The sequence below is a fragment of the Myotis yumanensis genome, unplaced genomic scaffold (assembly GCF_028538775.1).
Source record: "Myotis yumanensis isolate MYYU_CA2020_CCGP unplaced genomic scaffold, mMyoYum1.0.hap1 SCAF_18, whole genome shotgun sequence".
NCBI classification, from domain to species: domain Eukaryota; kingdom Metazoa; phylum Chordata; class Mammalia; order Chiroptera; family Vespertilionidae; genus Myotis; species Myotis yumanensis.
In genome coordinates this window covers 34,551,893-34,576,067 of record NW_027223769.1, presented here as the reverse complement: position 1 = coordinate 34,576,067, position 24,175 = coordinate 34,551,893, and the positions used below count along the sequence as shown (strand labels likewise).

General features: G+C 58.8%; 1 protein-coding gene across 1 annotated transcript in view; it reads left to right on the top strand.

Annotated features, from left to right (window-relative positions):
* Positions 1-2,175: 2,175 nt before the first annotated feature.
* CPNE2 (copine 2) overlaps positions 2,176-24,175 on the top strand; it is a 38,026-nt gene continuing 16,026 nt past the window's right edge. The window contains exons 1-9 of the mRNA XM_070398963.1: positions 2,176-2,344; positions 13,808-14,025; positions 17,460-17,639; positions 19,278-19,352; positions 21,196-21,267; positions 22,400-22,483; positions 22,769-22,858; positions 23,377-23,475; positions 24,010-24,096. Of these exons, the coding sequence (XP_070255064.1) occupies positions 13,846-14,025; positions 17,460-17,639; positions 19,278-19,352; positions 21,196-21,267; positions 22,400-22,483; positions 22,769-22,858; positions 23,377-23,475; positions 24,010-24,096 (867 nt within the window). The 5' untranslated portion in view covers positions 2,176-2,344; positions 13,808-13,845. The remainder of the gene's footprint in view (positions 2,345-13,807; positions 14,026-17,459; positions 17,640-19,277; positions 19,353-21,195; positions 21,268-22,399; positions 22,484-22,768; positions 22,859-23,376; positions 23,476-24,009; positions 24,097-24,175) is intronic.

The window sequence follows — 24,175 nt, the reverse complement described above, 5'->3', positions numbered from 1 at the left end:
GCTTGGGCTTTTAGAACATTTTTAATCATCCCCCAAAACACCTCATACCAGCAGTGATCACTCCCCACGCTCCCCGCCAGCCCCAGGCGACCGCTCATCTGCTTTCCGTCTCTGTGGACCGGTCCAGGGCGGGCATTTCAGACACAGAATCATGCGTCTGCGGTCTTCCGTGACTGGCTTCTTTCACTTATGTCTTCCGAGTGCATCCATGTGGCACGGGCGTCAGACCGCTCTGTGGCTGAATCACGCCCCATGGGATGGATGGCCGCCGATGTTGGTCCCTTCCTCGGTCGGTGGGCATCTGAGTCGTGTCCACGTTTTGGCCATCCTGAATCCTGCCGCAATGAGCGTTCCCGGACAAGCGTTTGTGTGGCCACATGTTTTCATTTCCCTCGGGTAGGTGCCTAGGAGCGGAATTGCTGTAACCTCTGGCCTTTATTCTCTGTCCCCTTGGCCAGGGATGGCCTTGCCCCTGGGCAGACCCAACTACCTCATCCCCGGGTCTCCTAGAGGGAGCCTCACTGACCCCATGGCTGAGGGGGGTCTTCTGTGCCACCCCACCTCCAACCTTTGCACTTTTCACCTGGTAATTATGATTGCCTGGGTCATAGGGCTTGCCCCTGGGGTGGGAGGGGTTGGGCGGCAGGTGAGCGACTTGAGGCGGGGGACTCTGCTTGGGTTCACCATTGTCCATCTCCCTGACTGGCCCTCCTGCTTTGCAGCAAGGAGAGGAGAGGGGTTCAATCAGGTAGGGCTTCCTGGAGGAGGTGGGGCTGGAGTTGGGTCTCTAGGTTGGTTGGCTCCGTTACTGGGCTGAGGGCTTTGAGGCCTTTGGGTGGAAGAGAGATGAGGAGAGCTTGGAGAAAGGGGGTGGGGGTGGATGGAGAGCAGGCAGGCAGAGAGTGAAGCCCAGAGCCCCAGGGCTTTTCAGTGGCGGCCCCTCTAAGGCAGCAAAGGCCAGCGGCTCCGATGTGAAGGGGGGTTCCAGGTTAACCCTCACCTGCCTGAAGTGCAAACCCATGCCCTGACCGGTTTAGCTCAGTGGATAGAGCATCGGCCTGAGGACTCAAGGGTCCCAGGTTCGATTCCTATCAAGGGCATGTACCTTGGTTGCGGGCGCATCCCCAGTAGGGAGTGTGCAGGAGGCAGCTGATCAATGTTTTTTTCTCATTGATGTTTTTAACTCTCTATCCCTCTCCTCTCCTCCCTGTAAAAAATCAATAAAATATATATTTTTTAAAATGCAGACCCACAACCCCAGCGCCCCAAATGAGCTCCCAGGGCATCGGGCCACGGGCTGTGGACCTGGCCTTGAGGTCTGGGGACAGCTTCTCCCCCCAGGATCCGGTGCAATGAGGCTCGGTGGTCGGTGGTGGGAGACAATGAATGGGGGGTGGGCACATCAACCCCGCTGAGTGGCGGGCGGCGTGAACGCCCCGAATTCTTAAATGGACGCCTCGTTTCTGAAATGAGGGCCTTTGCAAACGGGGTTTTCAGCGCCAGGGTCTCCGGAACCCGCCTCCTGGCCCGCTCCTGACGATCGAGCTCCGGGCACCGTTCAAACGGCGTCTGTCTGCTTGGTCGGGGGAACACGTGTCCTCTCCCCAGTCTCCGGAGGCGAGAAAATGCCGAGCTCTTTTACGATCGGAAATAAAAGACAACACTGCGGTCCCCGTGCCAGCCCTGCGGTGTCCAACCCCCCCCCCCCAACCCGCAACCCCCCGAAGGCGCGGCGCGGAGCCCTTCAGCCCTCGGGCTCGAGGCTGCAGGCGGCGCCCTGGGGACCCCGCGGGTTGGGGCTGAGCCCGCCCCTCGGTCCCGCGCGGCGCCCTGAGCGCACGGCGTTCCGAACTCCGGGCGCCCGCGGCCTGGGAGGGTGCAGAGCAGCGGCGTTCGGACCCCGGATTCCCAGCCTGGAGCCATCGGACCCCGGATTCCGGCCTCGAACCTTCGGGCCCCGCGGCGCTTACAGTCCCGAGGGTCAGGGCGCGCCCGACGCGGGCGGGGAGCCGCGGGCAGCGGGCGGGACAGTGTCCCCGCCACGCCCGTTGGGAGCGCTCACCCTCCAGGAAGCGCCCGCCTCGCCTCCCCACTTCCCTCCCCACACCCGCCCCTCGGCCGGGGGCGGAGCCCGAGCCACGGCTGTCGCCCGCCCGGCCCCGGGGAGGGACCGGACCCCGAGCGGCGGGAGCGCACGGAGCTGGCCACGGCCGCGCGGGCAGCGCCCTGAGCCGTCCGGCGCCCACGGGCCCGGCCGAGCAGCGGAGCCCGGCGATGCCCCGGCGCCCGGGAGCGCGGGCAGCGGCGGCCGCGCAGTGAGGGCGGCGGCGCCCCGGGACCCGCGGTGAGTGGGGCCGGGGCGGGCGGGGCGGGCGGGGCGCCCCGGCCAGAGCTCAAGTTCGGCCTTGGGGCTCGGCTTCGGGCGGGTGGGGAGGAAGCTGGCTTCCGCCTCGGGGGCCGGCGGTGCCCCGAGCCCCGCCACCCGCGCGAACCCGGACTCCGGCTCTGGGGTGACTCAGCTCCGACCCGGCCACTCGGGGGCGCTCCGGCTTCACCCGCTCCGCCGAGGGCAGGGGGCGGCTTGGGGGCGGCTGGGGGGCGGGGCCCGGCGGGGCCGGAGGTGGGCTGCGCCCTCGGGGGTCAGAGCCCCGCTGTCTTAGGGACCCTCCTAACCTTCCCGAGGGGCCTGGGGGCGTCCAGCAGGTGGATCCCCGTCGCCGCTGCCGAGGACTTGAGGTCGGGCTGGCTCTTGCCTGGCGCGGGCCCCTCTCCCCCCTTACCCCGCCCCCAACACCCCCACGCACCCGCACCCCAGGGAGCTGCCGGAGAGCCAGCTCCCAGCCCAGAAGGGGGAGCGGAGAGGGAGTGGAGCTGACAGCTTCCTAGAAGTCGGAATGTGTTTGCAAACTAGTTTTTTCGCCAAAGCTGTCTGACACCTGTGTGTTGGGGTGGGGGGGGCGGGGCGGTGGATGAAGAGAGACGGAGAAATGCTCTTTCTTCCTTCCTGTTACCCGCTCCCATGGCAGCGCTGCCTCTGAACACAGAGGAGTCTTCCCTCTTCCCTTCTCTTCCCAGCCCAGCCTCCAGCCGCCACCTCCCACCCCATTCCACAGGCCCGCTTTGGGGAAGGGTCTCCTTCCAAGGAGGTTGTGATTTGCCCAGGGTCTCAGGTGGCCCTGGAACCCAGGGCTCTGGTAGCCATTTGGGGGTTCCTCTTGCTGCCTGTGACCGCCGCCCCCCTCCCCCCAGCCCTGTTATGTATTGGGAGCTGGGGAGCAGCCACCGGAGAAGGTGGCGATCTTGTCCCACCCTCACTTGTCCAGAAGGGAGAATACAGGGTCCCCAGGGGAGCCGTGGCTTCTCCCTGCATCTCCAATGTTCCCGAGGACTGAGTCAGGGTCCGAGGTGCCTCCTGGCTCTCAGCCCACTGTCCTGTGCCCTCACTGGCCACCGGCCTCCACTCCCAGTGGCCTTGAGTGTGCTGTTCCGTACCCCGGAGCACTTATCCCTGGCCCTGGCCACACTTTCCTCCAGGGTCCGGGATGAGACCAGCCCTCACTCACGGCCACACCAACTTGCTTCATTTTTCTGGGGATTCGCCGGCTCTACCATCATCTGATTTGTTCGTTTGGGTGTCAGGGTGTCAGCTCCATGAGCGGCAAGGGCCGGGTCCGGCTGGTTCAGGGCCCTGCCCTGCTCTGAGATAGGTGCCCGGCAGATGTAAGCCGAGTGACCGGTTCTGCCCCTCCTTGTACCTCCGGTCAAATGGGCTGGGAGGTCGGGTGATGGAGCGTGGCAGAATCAAGAGTTTGCCCTTTTGGGTCTCTGGAGGGATGCCCGTCTCACCATGCTGAGCGCTGGGGGACCGTCAGAGGGCGTGGACTCACCGATGGAGAAGGGACAAGTGCTGGCCTGGGGGACAGGGAACGGTGTGTGTCTGGAAGGTGGGGTCCTCCTGGCACTGACTCGGGGCAGGGGGCTGCTGCCCTGGGTGGGGTATCACCTGTCGTACCCGGGGACGGAGGTGTCCGGGGAGACTCACCCTGTGTGACCAAGTCTCTTAACCTCTCTGACCTCAGTTTCTTTTCTTTTAAAAAGAATATATTTTTATTGATTTCAGAGAGGAAGGGAGAGGGGGACAGAGATAGAAACATCAATGATGAGAGAGAATCATTGATCGGCTGCTTCCTGCACACCCTCTATTGAGGATTGAGCCCGCAACGCGGCCATGTGCCCTGACCGGGAATCAAACCCTGACCTCCTGGTTCATAGGTTGATGCTCAACCCCTGGGCCAGCTTCTTCCACTAGCACAGTGATTCCCAAAGTGGGCGCTACCGCCCCCCCCCCCCGCCCCCCGTGGGCGCTGCAGCGATCCAGGGGGGCGGTGATGGCCACAGGTGCATTTGGGGGCGATGAGTAACTGCTATTAACATTTTTTAAAAATTAATTTCCAGGGGCTGAGTAATACTTTTTCTGGAAAGGGGGCGGTAGGCCAAATAAGTTTGGGAACCACTGCACTAGAAGATGGGGCTCTTGAGGCAGGAGGGCTCCCCACTGCTTCCTTCCCGGGCTCTGCAGCAGCTGTGAAAGGGCTTGTGAACGGGAGAGGGCCGTGCACAGGTGCTCCCAGTCCTCTCCCACCTGTGGCTGTGGGGCCCGCCTTCCGGGAGGGCGTCCCAAATGGTGTGGTCGTTGGTTGTCACTCATCAAATAATCAGCAGCTTCTCTGGGCCGGGGACTGTGCTGAGGGTGCAACCACGGAGCTCCGCGTGGAGTGTGGAGACAGGGCAGACAGGCAGCTGACAGAGAGGCAGGAGGCAAGCTGCAGCCGGGGAAATGCCATAAGGAGAACGAAGGGGAGTGAAGTCACTGCGATGGGCAGGGGGGCCTCTTGAGGGGGAGACAGTGACATTGAAGCTGGGACGTTCAGCTGTGGCGTTGGTCTCTCCTTCATGGCTATATCTCAGCTCACCTGGTGCCCAGCAGCGGATATGAGTGAATGAATGAATGAGTGAATGAATGAATGAGGGAGAGGAAACAGCACATGCAAAGGCCCTGGGATGGGAACATGCTCAGTGTATCCCAGGACCCCATCCTCCCCACAGCCCAGCTCTGCCCCTTTCGGGGGTTCTTGGGCATGGGACCTGCCCGCTGTGCCCTGGCTGTCCCAGCACAGGAGGGGTACTCAGCTCCCAGCACATGATGCTGTCCAGCCCCCCTCCTGCTGGGCCCCAGCAGGCTTTCTGAGTCACACCCCCGTGGCCCCTGGGAGGGGAGCAGTGTGCGAGGGAAGGGCACCAAGCTGCCTGGTGTCAGACTCTGGTTTGCCTCAGACTAGTTGAGTGACGCTGGCCAGTGTATTCGTTTCCCGGAGCTGCCGTAACAAAGCACCACAACCTGTGGGTCTTGACCCCTTTGGCGGTCGAACGACCCTTTCACAGGGGTCACCTAAGACCATCCTGCAGATCAGATATTTACATGACGATTCATAACAGTAGCAACATGACAGTGATGAAGTAGCAACAAAAATAATTTTATGGTTGGGTCACAACATGAGGAACTGTATTTAAAGGGCCAGAAGGTTGAGAACCACTGCTCTAAAACAACGGAGATGTCCTCTCTCGTGGTCTGGAGGCTAGAGGTCCAAAGTCAAGGAGTTGACAGAGCCATACTCCCTCCGGGCTCTAGGGGAAGGTACTTCCTCGCTCTTCTGGTAGCTGCAGGCACCCCTTACCTCGTGGCCGCATCACTCCAGTGCCAGCCTCCTTCTCCTGGCCACCTTCCCTCCGTGTCTCACGCTGTCCTTCCCTAAGGACGCCAGTCACATGGGATTATGGACCCACCCTCCTCCAGGGTGCCCTCATCTTAACCAGTTATATCTGCACCGCCCCCACTTCCAAATAGGACCACATACTGAGGTCCTGGGGGTTAGGATCCCAACATATCCTTTTGTGTGTGTGGGGGGGACAATTCAGCCCCGATGGGCACGTGTGACATCATCTCTCCGTGCCTCAGTTTTCTGACCTGTAAAATGGGGCGATACTCACAGGGCCCACCTGCTGGGTTGCAGGGAGCCCAGGAGCTGGAGAGCAGATGGCGATGTCCTTGGGCAGAAGGACTTGCCAAGGAGGGCCTGGGTCCCCGGGTGTGGGCCTCTTGCCTGGGGTGCAAGAGTGACCCCTGCTCACTGGGTGAGACGGGGCGGGTGGGTGCTTTTCAGCGTAGCAGGGTGTTTGTGGGTGGCTGGCGTGAAAGCCAGCTCGCTGCCTGGAGCCATTAACAAAAGGCAGGAGATCCCATCTGCGGGGGATGCGAGCAGAGGCTGCGGTTCGGGGAATGCGGAGGGGATTCAGGCACTGGGCGAGCACAGACAACTCTCAGGCCTCATTTACCTGGAGACGCTGGGTGGGAGCTGGGGCTGGGAGCCAGAGCAGCCATGCCTGTTAGAGTCCCCAGGGCTGGAAGGAGCCCGAGCCCTTGACAGGCAGGGGACCAGGCACATAGAGAGGAAGGGGCTTGCGGAGGGACTTGCGGGGAGTTCTCACAGCGCTGAGAGCCCCTGTCCCCTAGGCCTCCCCATGGTAGTCCCCTGGGGGAGGGGGGCACCACAGGTGGAGCCACAGGGCTGTGCCCCAGTCCCCAGTCTGAGGCTGCCCCAGAGCCCCCTTTGAATGGAGCCAGACTTTGGCCCATGGTCACGGTCACCATGCCCTCCATCCATTAGCTGGTCCACCCTCCGAGCCTGGCCAGGCCCACCCCACCCCAAGGTCTGAGGTACTCTCCGAATCCCAGAGCACATCCACGCCCTCCCCCCCCCCCCCCCCATAGTGTTTCCTGGGAAGCGGGAGGGCAGGGCATCGCCGGCCCGCTTTGTGGGTGAAGGAGCCGAGGCTGGACGGGGAGGCTGTAGCAGAAGCAGGTCTGAACCCAGCGCCCTGGGGACCCCCACCCCCAGAGGCAGAGCTTGGTGCTTAGAAGGGGGATCCAGAGAAGAGCCTCCCCCTGGGTGTGGTCTGGCGGAAGCCGGGGCCTCAGGGGGCCTGGGGCCATCCCTGCCACAGCCTCCTCCCGTGCCTGCGGCTGTATCTATATTTATCCCCATAATGGCCCGGCTGCCTGTCGGGATCTCGGTGTCTTCTGAGCAGCAGCCAGTGCCTCAGCGAAGGTGGAGCGGTGATTGGAGTCGAGATGCCGCTCCCCACCTTGATGAGAGCACCCGCCTGTTCTCTGGGGGCTGCCTGTCTGGCAGGAGCCGGCAGCATTAGGTACGCGGGGAGGCCCAGGGAGTATGAGCAGCTTGGGGTGCACCCCCTCCCCCAGAGAACCAGAGCTGTGGGAGGTTGGGGTGATGGAACTGTGGCTGGCGTTAGTATGTGGCTGGAAGGTGGGACCAGGTAAATGTTAAAACCTTTCAGCGCAAGAGATTCCAAGAACCCATGATTCTGATCATTCCAAGATGCTTTGGTTCCTTTCCCCTTCACTCTTCCTCACTCTTCTGTTTTAAAAAAATATATATTTTTATTGATTTTAGAGAGAAAGGGAGAGAGAGAGAGAAACATCAGTGATGAGAGAGAATCATTGATTGGCTGCCTCCTGCATGCCCAACATTGGGGATCGAACCCACAACCCAGGCATGTGTCCTGACCGGGAATCGAACCGTTTCCTCCTGGTTCATAGGTTGACGCTCAACCACTGAGCCACACCGGCTGGGCACTCTTCCTCGCTTTCAACAAACGTTTGGCTCCCATGCTCTGCCTCTGTGCTGGAAACAAGAGAGATGAAAATAAGATTCAGTCCCATCTTTAAGCTCAAGCGAGGGTGACTTTTCCTAAGCTGGTGTTCACAACATGGGGGTGTTGTAAATGACGGGGGCTCAGGAGGGACTTTATAGGGGAGTCCCTGAGTTATTTTTAACATTTTGTTCAAGTGCAACCTACAAAAATCGAGCAGATTTCCCACAGGTACAACTCAATGACCGCTCGTAAACCCCGAACACCTGTGTTAGCAGCACCCAGACCGAGAAACGGGCCAGGCCCCTGAATTCCCAGCCTCCTGTCTGGCCCATAGGTTTCCGCTTGCCAGGCCCCATGATCATGTGAGCCAATTCCTTAAAATATATTTCGAGCCCTAGCTGGTTTGGCTCCGTGGATAGAGCATCAGCCTGCGGACTGAAGGGTCCCAGGTTCGATTCCTGTCGAGGGCACATGCCTGGGTGGCGGGTTTGATCCCCAGTAGGAGGCGTGCAGGAGGGCAGCCGATCAATGAGTCTCTCTCATCATTGATGTTTCCCTCTCTCTGTCCCTCTCCCTTCCTCTCTGAAATCAATAAAAATATATTTGAAGTATACATATACACTTATTTAGATATCCTATTGGTTCTGTTTCCTCTGGAAAACCCTGCTGTCATTTGTCTTCCTGGATCTTCTCTGGGGAATGGGGTGAAGGAGGTAACTTAGATCTAGACTCATTCAAGACATGTTAAACCCTGCAGGTTCAGTGACTGCAGCCACCAGGACCCGTGGGGCCGGTATTTGGTTAATCGGGAGCTCCGGCTGACAGAGTGTTACCATCTAGGCCGGAGGCTGTGAGCTCACAGGTCTGGGCTTTGTGTGCACTTAGCTCTCTGCAGGATCACCAGGCGCTTGTGGAGGCACAGGGAGATCCGTGCCAGTCTAGGGGCTCCGACTGAGCCCGTCTGGGCGGGGACCCCGAGGCTGCCCATCTGGGAGCCGCATTTGGAGCAGGGAGAGCCTAGGGCCACCCCGGGGCCTCTGCTGTCAGTGATTAGATCCCACTGAGCAGGACTTGTGGGCGAGGACCCAGCAGCCCTGAGGGTGCTAGAGGCCACAGCCCAGGCGTGTAGCACCCTGGAGGGCTTGTGGGTGCGGGTCTGAGCCTCTGACTCCTTCCCTGCCCCCTGCCCCCCAGTGCATCACCTTGGCATCCCTGCCAGCTGAGAAGGGGAGCCCAGAGCCACATTTCTCAACCAGTTTAAACTCTTTGCCCCCATTACATAAACCGTGCACTTCACACATCTCCTGCCCCTCCCCCCACCCCTCCCCCCGCCCATACAGCAAGAATCACGGATAAGAACACACGTTCTGTCGTTCTGTCGTGTTCTGAGGGCTGTGCCTCGCTCAATCCTCACAATGCCCCGAGAAAGCGCTCTTATTGTTCCTGTTTTACGGAAGGGAAACTTGCCTGAGGTCATGCAGCAGGTGAGCAGAGCCTGGGCTGAGTCCAGAGTCCGTGCTCCTAACCGCTGCATGGTGCCAGCAGGTTCTGTCTGCAGAGCGGGGAGGCCAGTGTCGCTGGAACAGAGGGAGCGAGGGGAAGGTGGCATGAGGTGGGGTCAGGGCGGGGCGGGGCGGGGAGGGGAAGCCACTGGAAGGTTTCCAGGTAGATCTGTGGTAGCATCTGATTTGAATATTTAAAGATTCCCCCTAGCTCTGGTGTGGCAGAGAGTTGGGACTGTCATGGGCCAGTGCATGGCCGAGCGCGAGATGACGGGGCCTGGCCCGGCCAAGGCAGGGACGTGGGAGATGAGGTTGCAGCTTGGAGGTGGAATCGGCGGCAGCAGCGGGATAAGGGGGTGAAGGAGAGAGAGAGGCCAAGGAGATGGGTCCTGAGGTCGCTGGCTAAAACCAGAATATTCTGGACCTGTGGTTCAATGCTGTCCCTCTGCCTAAGTGACAAAATGTCCTCTAAGCTGGGGCCCGGGGACGCTGTGGGGGCCAACACCTGTGTCTTGCTTATTGCTGCTCATTGCAGGGAGCTCAGGAGTGTTCGTTGAGTGACTGAATGGGAATCCCTAAGTCCTGCCTTCTCTGCCTTAGTGAACCCATCTGTAAAAGAGACTACTGATTTGTTTCCCTGCCTTCCAGCCCCTTCCCTGGGGGTCCAGGCACCCCGGAAGGCCTGTGCCCATCTGGGCCAGGAGTCAGCACCATCCGTGAGCAGGCTCTGGCTCCCCGTGCCCCCTTCCAGCGTGAAACCTCAAATTACCTGTGGGGCGGGTGCTGCACCCAGCAGCATCTCCATCTCGCATGGCAGGCCCAGCCCTCCCTTAATGACACCTTGCCCGCCTGCCCTCTTTGCTGGAGTAGGAGGGGAGGGGGCCCGGCCGGCCTGAGCTGTGGTTTCTTTTTCCATTGCGTCAGGCCTCAGGGTCCCGCCCGCCCGCCTGCCCACCGCTGGGCTGGCGCAGAGGGACCCACTCTGACCAGGCCCGCCCCAACTTGGGACATGATGTGCTCCCCGTTTCGGGGATCCAGAGGCTTCCAGCCGGAGGGTGAGTTGGGGCTGGGGGACCTGCCCCGAGCTGGGGGAGGAGCACCCCTTCCCTGCCCACCCATCGCTCACTGGCTCAGCTCGCTCGCTCGCTCTGGGGCCTGGGAGCTGATCTAGGGAGTGGCAGTGGCTCAGGGAGCCCAGCCCAGCCAATCCTCCCTGTGACCTGCCCTCCTGCCCCTGCCCTCAGCCAGGCCCAGCCAGGGAGGGGCAGGAGGACAGGTGAGTGATATGGAGACTTGGACCGGGTGTCGGGGGGAGGGGAGAAGTGGCCCCGAGTGTTCATACTAGAGCACGCCTTTGCATGTGCTCTTCGGGGACATGTGTGTACGTGCCTATGTGACCATACACACGTGTGTACATGTGCAAGGAAGTGCACGGGCCTGAGTGTGTGTCCCTGGGACCCCTCAGGACGAAAACAGAGCTGTCTGACTTGGCAGCAGGGGGAATGGGGGCCCAGGTGGCATCTAGCATGCCAGGAAGGGGGCCTGTGAGGTGGAGAGGAGGTGGGGAGCTGGAATGCACCCCATCAGTGATGATGGGAGATGCAGGGGTGTAGACAGGGTGACCCTAGAGAAACTGCTGACCTCGGGCACTCTGCGCCCCTCTAAGCCTTTCGGCCTGGCTGACTCCCCAGCTGTGCCTACTGCCCCCACCCTAGTAGAAAGCCCAGCGTTGGCCTGGGAGTCTGGAGACCCTGCCCACATCCTGCCTCTGCTGTTTCCTGGCCCTGCCACCCCGGGCAGATGACTTCTGCTCTCTCTCGGCCTCAGTTTCCTCATCTGTAAAATGGGTGACTGTCATGCCCCACCCCCGCCTCTGGCATAAGCAGGCATTCTCTCAGCCACAAGGCAAGGTGTCCATTTTGGACATGGCTCTCCCCCACTCTCCCGGGGTCATGTTCATCCCTCCCCCACTGGGCACGGCACCCACCTGCTCGTAGTAAAAGGGAGTGCAGCCCCTCCACGGAAACTGATTTTTACACGAGGAGAATAAATCCTGCTGGCAAATTGCGGCGCTGCCCTGCCGCTCAGGGCTCATGTGATGATAATGAGGTTCTAGGGACAGACGGTAAGGGGAGGGGATGAGCACCGGCTTTGTCCCTGTCCAGATCCTCTCATGCGGGGCAGGCCTGGAGGCACTGCCTGGAGGGGGCCAGGGGCCTGGCGCCTGCCCTACACTCACCTGCAGACGGCCTGAGACTGCCCCGACGCCCCCAGCAGGGCTGGCACTCAGAGAGTGGCCTGTGCCAGGGTCGGCGGGAGGGGGAGGGCCCAGCACTGCCGCTGTGGCTCGGTCCTCCCTGCCTGGATGCCAGCCACCTCCTCGCCAGCCTCCCTGCTGCCTCTGTTTAGCCTGACAGCCCTCTCTCCCCTCAGGGGCCAGAGGGAGCTTTTAAAAACAGAAATCAGATCATGTCACCTGTCTGCTTAAAACCTTCCAGGCTTCCGTCAGGCTCAGAATAAAGCCCCAGCTCCCTGCAGGGACTCCAGACCCGGGAACCTGGCTGCTGTTCCCACTCTCTCAGCCAGACTGGAGTGCGAGGGCTGTGCCTGACAGTCTTCCCCCTGCAGGACCCCGGCGCTGGCACAGTGCTTGGACCGAGCAATGCTCAGTACACACCCTAGCGGGAGTGAGTGAGCCTCAGTGTTCTCCTCTGGAAAATGGGGCCATAATGGCCCCACAAGACGGAAGGGTGCCAAAACCGGTTTGGCTCAGTGGATAGAGCTTCGGCCTGCGGACTGAAGGGTCCCAGGTTCGATTCCGGTCAAGGGCATGTACCTGGGTTGCGGGCATATCCCCAGTAGGGGGTGTGCAGGAGGCAGCTGATCGATGTTTCTCTCTCATCGATGTTTCTAACTATCTCTCTCCCTTCTTCTCTGTAGGAAATCAATAAAAATATTTAAAAAAAAAAAAAAAAGACTGAAGGGTTAGAGCAGCCGTGGGCAAACTACGGCCCGCGGGCCGTTTGAAATGAATAAAACTAAAAAAAAAAAAAAAGACCGTACCCTTTTATGTAATGATGTTTACTTTGAATTTATATTAGTTCACACACACACTCCATCCAGGCTTCAGTTTAAGAACCCGTTGTGGCCCTCGAGTCAAAAAGTTTGCCCACCCCTGGGTTAGAGGCTGCAGGTCAAAGTCAGAGCCCAGAGCACAGAAAGTCGGATTCGTCGTCGTCCCCAAGGGAACGAACCCTCCTCTCACCTGCCTCTCCGGGGCAGTGCAGGGCCAGTTTCCTACTCAGCAGCGAGGGGGCAAGGTAGTAGTCAAGGAGTTGGAAGCTGGCCTTTGTAAGAGTTACTCGTCCACATGGTGATGGGCCTGTGTTAGCTAAACACGCACCAGCGGAAATAAGATCTGACCACAGGAGTGTCCAAGACTGTGTCCTGCTGTCTCGTGGGCAGGTGAGGAAACGAAGGCTCAGAGAGCCCGAGGGCGTGTCCATAGGGCCCGTGACCTGTGGGACCAGAGCTCCCCGCCGCCCCGTGAGGCGGCTTCTCCGCACTTGCTCCAAATGAACACCTTGCACTTGGAGAGAAAGAGCTGCTTAAAGTGAGCAATGCCAGTAATTAGCCTGCCGGTGGGAGGGGCACCTAAGGCCCAGTGCATGGAATCTTGGGAAGTTGTGCACAATGAAAGGGTAAACTCTATGGTGAGGATAAGGACCAACTCATGGAAGATCTGAGTGAGGTGGAGGGTTTATTTGTTCATGATTTATACACTCCCTTCCTCTCTGAAATCAATAAAAATATATTTTTTAAAAATTCTATTGATCTTCAGAGAGAGAGGAAGGGAGGGAAGGAGTGGGGAGAGAGAGAGAGAAACATCAATGCGAGAGGAAACATTGATTGGCTGCCTCCTGCACACCCCCCACAGGGGATGGAGCCACATCCTGGGCATGTGCCCTGACCAGGAATAGAACTCCACACCGTCCGGGGCACACTCATGCTTTTATTTTTATTTGAATATATACTGCGCGCATCCTATGCACCAGTCACATGCTTAGGCCAGGGATACAGGATGAACGAGACAGACAATGAGCAAGGTCAAGTTTTGGATACGTTGCCAGAAGTGAGCTTCCGAGTGGCCAAAGCAATGAGGGAACCCTGTCATTACAAGCTCCGCTTTAGCCACAAGATGCCGGCATGTGAACTGCTCGGGAGAAGCCCAGCTTTTCCTGGTAAAACGAATGTCTGGGATGCCCACGCCAATGTGATTTGTTGCTGATCCGACTGGGGCAACTTGGACCTGTGTGTATCTCATAGGTAAAAAGTGGCCAGAGCAGAGAATAACTCCAAAGACACACTGAACACATTGGCCAGAGTCCTTCATTTCCTGCGTTCTCCTTTCTCCGATCTTTTGCCCACATATACGCCACACACACACACACACACACACACACACACACACGTTTCCTCGTATCTCTCTACCCACATCCTCTGTCTCTCTACCCAGGTGGTGTGGCAGATGTCGGTTCCCTCTCTCTGACCCCCCACTCCTATCCCCGCAGACTGCCAGGAACTGCTGCCGCCACCGCCGCCACCCCCCATGGCCCACATACAGGGTCAGGGTGCCCCAGCCGCAGGGGCCGCCCCCGTGGGCTCCCAGTACTGCGTGTGCAAGGTGGAGCTGTCTGTGAGTGGCCAGAACCTGCTGGACCGGGACGTCACCTCCAAATCCGACCCCTTCTGCGTCCTCTTCACAGAGAACAACGGCCGGTGGATTGAGGTGAGCCCCTCCATGCGTGTCTGTGATGGGTGGGGGTGGCGAGGTGGCTGGGGAAGGGGCTTCTACTGGATCCTTCTACAGGCCCTTGGAGGTAATTGGAGTGTGGGCTGGGGACTTCTTAGAAAATTGTTACTCTTAAAACTAAATTTTAACCCGGCTGGAGTGAGTGGCTCAGTGGTAGAGCGTCAGCCTATGAACCAGGAGGTCAGGGTTTGCTTCCCAGTCAGGGCACACACCCAGGTTTCAGGTTCCATCCCCAGTAGGGGGCATACAGGAGGCAGCTGATCAATGATTCTCATCGTTGATGTTTCTATCTCCCTCTCTCCTCCTTTCCTCTCTGAAATCAATAAAAATATATTTTAAAAAATTAAAATTTATTTAAATATTATTTTAAATACATTTTTATTTAAATTACTATAATTATAACTCATAGATTTATTTTTTTAAATATATGTTATTGATTTTTTTACAGAGAGGAAGGGAGAGGGATAGAGAGTTAGAAACATCGATGAGAGAGAAACATCGATCAGCTGCCTCCTGCACACCTCCTATTGGGGGTGTGTCCGCAACCAAGGTACATGCCCTTGACTGGAATCGGACCTGGGACCTTTCAGTCTGCAGGCCGACGCTCTATCCACTGAGTCAAACCGGTTAGGGCATAGATTTAGATTTATACATATACAATTCTTGCACCGCTGGGGTCATTCGCCGTGGCCTGCACCCTCTCCCAATCCAGGACCCCTCAGGGGGATGTCGGATGGGCCGAAACTGGCAGTCCGACATCCCCCAAGGGATGTAGTAGTGCGAGAAGCCTCAGACGGCTGGGGCACCGCTCCTGCTCATCCCGGCTTTGCTGCACCTGCCACCACCAACCACTTGTAGTGCAGCCGCAGAGGCAGGAGAGACTCGTGCTGCTGCAGCTGTGCTCCCCAGCTGTGAGCCCGGCATCTGGTGCCCGTTGGTCAAGTGAGTGGCACTCCCACTGTGGGAGCACACTGACCACCAGGGGGCAGCTCCTGCGTTGAGCGTCTGCCCCCAGTGGTCAGTGTGCATCATAGCGACCAGCGGGTTGAACCGGGTGACTGTTTGACCGGTTGCTTAGGCTTTTATATATATAAATAATTTCATATTTATTATTTTATATTGTAATATTTTAATTATTATATATGTAGTTAAAACCTTAGAGTTTTATAAAGTGCTTGCTTCCACTGTTAAATAGCTTACCCCGGTTATTCCTAAATGAACACACAGTGAGGGGCAAACAGGGATAGGGAGACCCAGGCTTTAGTCTCAATGCTGGACCAAGGCCCAGTTCTGTTACTCCTTGCTGTGTGGCTTTGAGCAGGTGGCTGTCCCTCTCTGAGACTGTCTCATCTGTGAAATGTGGGTTTCCCCCTCCCTGCCTACCTTGAGGAACCCAGAGCTGGGGATGGCGATGGGGCCACAGCCAGGCACGTCGGAACTGGCCTGAGAGCTTTGGCCTGAGAACTGGGGAGCGATGCAGGTTGAGGAAGGACATTGAGAAATCCAAACTGTTAAGACTTTCCAGTCTTAACTATTGCTTCGTTCCTATTCCCTAACGGGTCTATGTTCACTGTAGTAAATGTAGAAAAGCCAGATGGACTGGAAGGAGAAAGTCAGAATAGTGGGGAGCCTGCCTGTGAGGGAGAGCCTCTGTTAAAAGTGGGTACCCCCACCCTGGCTGGTTTGGCTCAGTGGATAGAGCGTCGGCCTGTGGACTGAAGGGTCCCAGGTTCGATTCCAGTTGGGGGCATGTGCCTTAGTTGCAGGCACATCCCCAGTGGGGGGTGTGCAGGAGGCAGCTGATCGATGTTTCTCTCTCATCGATGTTTCTCTCTCATCGATGTTTCTAACTCTCTCTCTCTCCCTTCCTCTCTGTAAGAAATCAATAAAATATATATATATTTTTTAAAAGTGGGTACCCCGCCCTAGTGGGTTTGGCTCAGTGAATTGAGTGTCAGCCTGAGGACTGAAGGGGTCTGGGTCCGATTTTGGGTCAAGGGCACATACCTCAGTTGCAGGCTCGATTGTTGGGCCATGCGGGAGGCAAGCAATCGATGTGTCTCTCATATCAATGTCTCTCTCTCTCCCCCCCCCCCCCCCCTTCCACTGTCTCTAAAAATCAATGGAAAAATACCCTCTAGTGAGGATTAAAAACAAAAAAAAGTTGGGTACCCAGCCTTCCAGATAGTTTTATATGAGTATAGATTTTCCAAAATATGTATCTGTCATTGTAATTAGCCAGGCCGCAGGGGACATCCCTCTGGACATACTGTGGTTGACAGAGACTTTCCACAGATGTTGGGTCCTTACGAAGCCAAGGAAATGTGCTGAGACTGTGGACCCATTTTACAGAGGGGCAACTGGGGCCCAGAGCCGGTGGGGACATCTCTGTGTCACCCAGTGCTTTGGAGATGCAGCCAGAATGGGAGGTGGAACGTGGGGTCAGTTGAGGACTCCTGGAGGGGGGGCGGGGGTAGCTCCAGGCGTGAGGCCAACCCGTCTGGAGCATCCTGTGCCCCCTGCCAGGTGCCTAGAACCCGTGCCCCCCACCTTCCTTGACTATCTCCCTCCCACCCCGGCCAGCCACCCCGGCTAAAAATAGCCCAAGATCAAGACCTCTGCCTGCTGCTCCAGCCCTTGGAAATGGACTGGGTGGGAGGAAAAATCAACACAGCCCAAGCCTCAAAATAGACGGTCACCCAGACTCCGCGGTTTGGGGCCTCCGTGTGGAGTGGCCAGAGGGCAGGGCTGCTGTTCCAGCTCCACCACTGACCCACAGTACCGGCCCTGTCCTCGCCCAGGCCTGGCTTCCACAGTGGGTGGGACCTCTGGGGCTGCACAATTCCAGTATTGACATTCCAGGATTCCATACAAGGCACAAACATCTGCCCTCGGGGGTGGGGAGCCCAGACCCTCCCCCTAGGGATCCCTTCTTCCTGTTGCCTCTCTCAGCTTCCATGTAAAATGTGGCTTGAAAGGGGATCGTCTCAAAATAAAAAGAACTAAAACCACAGAGAGTCAAAGCCTTCATTTTACAGAAGTGGAAACTGAGGCACAGATGAGGAAAGGGACTTGCTTCTGTCACTTCTCTAGGCAGGACGGGGCCCGAGCTCTTATCCCGGCACCTGGGTATAGAGCCAGGGCCAGAGAGTTAAGAGTGTGGGTGCTGGAGTCAGACCTGGGTTCAGATCTTGGCCCTGCCCCGCTAGCTGTTCCACCTTGGGTAAGTCACTCAACCTCTCTGTGCTTCAGTGTCCTCCTCTGTGAGCTGAGAGCAGTGCTCGCTGCAGCCGTCCAGGTACCTGGCCAAGTGCCTGGTGCAGAGTCGGTGTTCCGCGAGTTGGCAGAGTGATTTCCAGCAGCCCGAGAAGGGTTGAACTCTGACCCCCGCTTCCCTGCCTCCCCGCCAGTACGACAGGACTGAAACTGCCATCAACAACCTCAACCCCGCTTTCTCCAAGAAGTTCGTCCTCGACTACCACTTTGAGGAGGTGCAGAAGCTCAAGTTCGCCCTGTTCGACCAGGACAAGTCCAGCACACAGCTCGACGAGCACGATTTCCTGGGCCAGTTCTCCTGCAACCTGGGCGTGGTGAGCCGGGCCCTGCAGGTGGACGGACAGCCCCTACCCTCCCAGATGTCACCCTGCTCCCAAGGACAGGGCAGGCCTGGCTCTGGAGGTGGCATCACAAAGACAGATAGCTTGAGGGGCCAGCGGGCAGAAAAGGGGGACAGGAGCCTGGTGGGTTGGGGGCCAGGTGATGGGCTCATATTGGACGCCACTGAGCACAATGCCAGCCAGATGTTGCCACACAGGAAAGGGGGGCCCCCCGTGGCCAGAGCTACTGATCGTTAGAAGCCATCAAGTGTGGTCTTGACTCTGGGGTAGGAGGATCCCCCCAGAAACCAAGACACCCAGGGAAGTCCTACTCTGGGATGGGCTTGCTGTGTGACCTTGAGCAACTTCCTTTCCCTCTCTGGGCCGCACTTCCCCATCTCGCTCAGTCCTTGGTGAACTTATGGAGGTTGGGGGTTTGCAGGGCTAGGAGCCTCTGACACAGTCATCCTTTGTGACTGTGGACCCTTAGACAAGCCCCAGCCCCTTCTGGGCCTCGATGTCCCCATATTTCACTTGGGGATAATGTTGACTGCCCAGCCGATAGAGATGGTGAGGGAATAAAATTAAAATTCCTTGGAGAGGTCCTAGTGGAGACGGAAATGCCCTGGGCCTTGCAAGAGGTGATGCTCAATGAAAAAAGCAAGGGTCCCACAGTTATGTAAGAAGTGGGGTGCCTCCATCAGGGTTCCTGCCAGCCTGTGTGTCCACACCCTCAAAAGGTAACTGAGGCCAGAGCTTAAGGCCCAGTGGTCAGCGGCAGGGAACTGACACCGGAGGGGAACCCTATGCAGGACCAGACACCAGCCAAGCAGGGCCACCGCAGCCTGGAGGGAGGGGCAGGGCAGGAAGTGGGGGCAGGGCTGGTGAGAGCTGTGGCTTCGACTGCAGCGGAGCCAGGGCAAGGAGAACAGCTCCTGCCAGGCCTCCTCCCCGCCTGCTCCCCCGGCTCCTGCTGGCACCCCCACTGGTTGAACCCCCACAATCCAGAAGCACAGGGAGCCGGGTGCTCTGGGCCCCCAGGGACACAGAGAAGGTGGAGAAGCGCCGGGAGGGGACTGGAGAGAGAGACCAGCGTAGGGCGAGTGGAACATGCTCGTATGGGCACAGGAACCCTGGCCTTTCCCCTAAGAAACAGAGCCAGGGTGGCCCCTGAAAGGTGTGGGGTGGAGGGGACAGAGGGGGTGGGCAGGCGGCCTGGCACTGTGGCCCCTTTTCCCTTCTGTGTGTGCTGATCGCTGACGCAGGTGTGTCTGTATTTCCTGGGCAAACCAGTGAAAATACGGAGAGAGTTGAGCCTCTCCGTCAGGGAGGGTGAGGTCGGTTGGATGGCTTCAGGGGAGGCAGTTAGGGGGCTAAACCCCCCATAGTTGTCTCCAGACGTGAGCCTTGAAGAGGGACCTCAGGCGAGTGTCTTAACCTCTCTGGGCCTCAGTCTCTCTCCCCCCCCCCCCCCCCCCCCCGGCCCCATCCCCCAGCCCAGTGGGTTAGCAATAGCTACCCGCTGCCTCCCTTGGGCATTGCGCAGCGGGAGGTGTAGCCAGCGCCTGGCATGGAGCAGCGAGCTGTGAGTGGTTGAGCATCTTTCCTTCTCTCTCTCCTCTCTCCCCTCAGATCGTCTCCAACAAAAAGATCACTCGGCCTCTGCTGCTGATGAATGACAAGCCTGCCGGGAAGGGCTTGATTACGGTACCAGCGCCCCCCCCTTCCCCTCTGCACCCCCTCCGCTTCTGCGGGCTGCCCTCCCCCATCAATGGGCCGCTTCCCTGGCAGATAATTACCAGCTTTGTTTGGAGTAAAAAGGCCCAACTTACAACTTAGCAACAGGTCTCTTAGCAACGGGCGCCCAGCTCCACACATGATGCATAGGGGGCCGCCAAGCTGGGGGTAGGGGGTTGTCAGAGGCGCCCCCCAGCCTCCTACTCCCGGGGCAGGTGCGCTCCTACTCTGGAGGCCTCCTGAGCCCTCCCTGCACCCCCTCCCAGCACCCCCTCCCTGCCCCGGCCCCTGCCTGTCCTCCGTTGGGGGTCTTTCAGGGGCGCCTTGCCAGGCAGAAATGGGCCTGTGGCTGCAGCGCGCAGTGATTCTGCGATGCGCAGTGATGGGCGCGGTGCGCGGTGATTCAATGATTCTTGCTCAGGTCTTTTGCGGGATGAGCTCCTGCGTCCTCCCAGCTTCCAAGAAGGCGGACAAACCCCCTTTTGCAGACTGAAACCCAGAGAGGAAGCGCCCTCGGGCGGGTCAGCTAGTGAGATTCTCTCCTGGAATGTCCCCTTCAGACCCCAGGCACTGGCCGGCGGAGAGCAGGCGGAGGGCCGGTCCTCAGTGTGTTCACACCGCGTCACTCTCCTGTTCTGGAGCCTCCCTGGCTCCTAAGGGCCGCGGGGCCTTGCGGTCAAGGCTGTGAGGGACCCGCCGTCCCCACCTTGCTTTCCTGTCCCGGCTCTTTTATCCCCTTCGTGTATGCTCCTTGGGGTGGAGGCAACTGAATTCTTGCACACCTTGCACATACCCCCGGCCCTTATCCACTGTCCTGCCGCCTGGCAAGGCCTCTCCCCACCTCCCTCCACCTCTTGGGGTTCAGAACCTCCCCACACCTGGCCTTCACAAGCCAGCTCCCCTCCTGCTGGAAGCCGCCCAGGTGGACCCCACCCGGCCTGAGGTGCCATCCCCCGAAGCATTTCCCCCTGTCCCAGCTAGGCCTCAGTTCCCTCCTCTGAGCAATGGGTGCAGCAATGGGACCCACCCTACAGGGTGCTGAGCGTGTCTCAGCTGGAGGAGGAGAAGGGGAGGCAGGCGCCCAGCCTGGCCTGTGTGTGGTTCTGCAAGCAGGTACTGCGAGGCCATCCTAGAGATGGGGGGAGGGGAAGCCCAGCCCAGAGAGGACCCAGCCCACTGCACTGCCGTGGACCCGAGGGCCTGCCTGGCTACACGGGGGACGGGGAGAGAGAAAGGCCCGGAGAGGGCGCCTGGCAATCCCAGGGAGACCCAGCTGGTCCATCACTGTTTGGCTGGGGCCAGAGAGCCATCATGGTGATGGGGGAGGCGTGGAGAATGGATGACAGTGTGAGTGGAGAGAGCAGAGGGAGCTCAGGTGGCCTCCATCCCTGCCCTGGGCCTCAGTTTCCCCAGCTGCATAGTGAAGTGGCTGGAATTCCTGACACCGTGGTGTTTGGATCCTGGGGCGTGAGGGGGCCCAGGACCTCTCCCCAGGGCTCAAGACCACCCCTCCTGCCTGGTGCCTGCTTTATCTGCCCTCGCCATCCCTCTCTTGAGCCACATGGGGTCCCTTTTTGATTCCTCATATCCAGAGGGGTTACCCCACTTTCAGAAGACGGAAACGGAGGTGTTGGAAGACAAGAGACTTGTCCAAGGTCACTTGGCACTATCCCTCCCCTCCATCCCCCCTCGTAGCTCTGGAGAGCTAACTCCTGGGGCACCCTATGCCCACCCTGGCCGGCAGGAGGCCGGGGGAGTCTGAGGCACAGGTGCTGAGCCCCCCCCCCGCCCCCCCATTCCTCTGGCCTCACAGATCGCTGCCCAGGAGCTGTCAGACAACCGCGTCATCACACTGAGCCTGGCGGGCAGGAAGCTGGACAAGAAGGTGAGGGGGGCGGAGGAGGGGGTTCTCCTTCTGGGAGCAGTCGCCCTCCCCAGCCCCAGGGTTGTGTGGCCTAGACCTGGAACTTCTGGCCGCCACTGTCATCACCCCCCACCGAGGGACAAGCCCATAGCACAGGGCTGTACTGGCCACCCCCACGTAGGACCTCTTCACCACTGAGGTAGTGAGTTTCCCATCACTTAGAAGTATTCAAGACGCAGCTCCTGGTCAAGAGCCACTCCTTGGGAACTCCCTACCTCACTTTGCGTAAATGCTAGGATCCTTACAGTAACCTACGGGGCCCCACCTGGTGTGTCCGCAGCCCCAGACCCCCTGACCTCACCCGTTTCACTCTCCTCATTGTCATTCCGCTTCAGCCAGATCACCTCCTCCTTGTCCCAGAATTACACCAGGTGCCCTGCTGCCTCAGGACCTTTGCACATGCTGTTCCCTCTGCCTGCAATGTTCTTTTCCTTGAATATTCTCATGGTGGCCCCTCACCTCCATCACGCCTTTGCTCTTATGTCACCTCCTCAGCAAGGTCTTCCCCAAAACTGGAATGGTCCCCAATTCCCCTCCCCCCTTGCTTTATTTGTCTCTTTAATACTAATCACTGCCTGATGCACATTATTATTTATTTTCTGGCTCCCCCACTTGATTATAGACTCTCTAGAGTGACACTCAATTTTAACTTAAATCAATGGATTTTAAAAGGATATCATATCCCGTTGGTAATGTGCTTGGGAGAGTTGCCATTTTTTGGATTCCCACTAAATAAATGAGAATCACGTCCTGCCAGGGGCCTCCCCTTGCCCTGGGAACAATCACCCTTTTGAAGTCCTGCCTGGCCTACGATGCTGGCCGCCTGCTCCCGCAGCTCCACCCTCAGGGGCTCCGAATACAAGTGTGGGAACCCCGGGGTGGCGTGGTTTCTCTGGGGAGGCAGTGGGTCCCAGGGGCTGCAGCAGCTCTGGCCTCTCGCTGAGTCCCGCAAAGGCCGAGGGGAGGGGGCCAGGCTGACTCTGCCCACAGCCGCCCCCTGACCCTGGGCTGGGGAGGCAGCCGGGCCACAAACCCCCTCCCGGCTGAATGTGGCAGCTGCGCCCCCCTCACCTGCATCTCCTGCTCCCTCCAGGACCTCTTCGGGAAGTCGGACCCGTTTCTCGAGTTCTATAAGCCCGGGGATGATGGCAAGTGGATGCTGGTCCACAGGACGGAGGTGGGTGCGTGGGGACCCGGGGGTCTCTAAGCCGGTGGGTCTCCAGTCCAGTCGCCCCCAACAGCCGAGAGAGGGCTGTGCAGTCACAGCCAAGCAGTGCCCAGGGGAGCGTGATGGTGCCTGAAGGACTTGTTCTCCCTGCCACAGTGATGCCCACTTCCGTCCTCAGAAGCGTGGCTGTGGGTCTCTCCATCTTGCCACTCCCTGTCCCCACTGGGCCGCTCTGACCCCAGTGCACTGCTGTCCCCTGGCCCAAGCCCATCCTTGCCCCTCACTGTCCTGCAGGTGATCAAGTACACGCTGGACCCTGTGTGGAAACCGTTCACCGTGCCCCTGGTGTCCCTGTGTGACGGGGACATGGAGAAGCCCATCCAGGTGAGGGGGCCCTGGGAGCCCTGCTCCCCACGCTGCCAATGTAGCCTTCCCGTCTACCCAAGGCGTCCTGGGTGCCCTGGCAAAACTCTTTTTTTTAAAAAATATTTTTATTGATTTCAGAGAGGAAGGGAGCGGGAGAGAGAGAAACCTCAATGATAAGAGAGATCCTACTAGGGATCGAGCCCACAGTCTGGGCATGTGCCCTGACCAGGAACCGAACCATGACCTCCTGGTTCATAGATCTATGCTCAACCACTGAGCCACGCTGGCCAGGCAGCTCTTTCTTACTCAGATGGAGAGAGAACCCATCTGGGGGGAGGGGAAGGAGACCCGGGTCCTGGCCCTGGGTCTGCCCAGCCCTTGAGTGACCTGGGCAGTGCTGCCAGCTTTGTGGTTCCTTCTCTAAAACAGGGTGACTGTCCTGTTGTCCCCGAGGGGTTTGCTCAGGGAGCTGAGAGGGGCTGGAGGGCTCCTCTTTGGGGGGCAGCTCTGGGGTGACCTCACTGGACCCACCCCAGGTCATATGCTACGACTATGACAACGACGGGGGCCACGACTTCATCGGCGAGTTCCAGACCTCGGTGTCACAGATGTGTGATGCTCGCGATGGCGTTCCGGTAAGAGGGGCGCGTGTGTGTGACCCCAAGACCTCCGCAGGGGCCAGGGAGGGGGCACAGGTTTTGGAATCAGGCAGCCTGGGGCTCAGATTTTACTTCTCCGGCTGTATGACCTTGAATAAGACATCCAATCTCTCTGGGCCTCAGTTTCCCCATCTGTCAAATGGGGATGGAGTAGAGTGGGAATTAAATGAAATGATACAGGGAAAGTGCCTAGCACATAGCGAGCACTCAGGAGCTGCCCATGTACCTGACCCCAAGAAGCCAGGCCCTGGGTGACAGTTCTGGGCTCATGAGTGGATATGACATGGATGTGTTGTCTTGGGGTCAGGGTAGAGGCAGCTCTCTTACCTTGGGGAGCCACAGCTTGGTGTGAACCCAGGGGGCAGGACCCATTTCTGGATGTGGACATCCAGGAAGGCTTCCTGGAGGAGGCATGCTACCCCTGGTCAATGCTGTGGAGGGGATTCTGGGGTCCAGAGGAGGGTCAGTCCCCAGGCAGGCCCTGAGGTGAGCTTCTCTCCCTCCTCCCAGCTGGAGTTCGAGTGCATCAACCCCAAGAAGCAGAGGAAAAAGAAGAACTATAAAAACTCGGGCATTATTATCCTGCGATCCTGCAAGGTGAGCCAGCGGGGAGTGGGGGAGGCACGGGGCAGGGCCGGTGAGCCTGCGTGCCAATCCTGGTTCTGCCAGTCCCGGT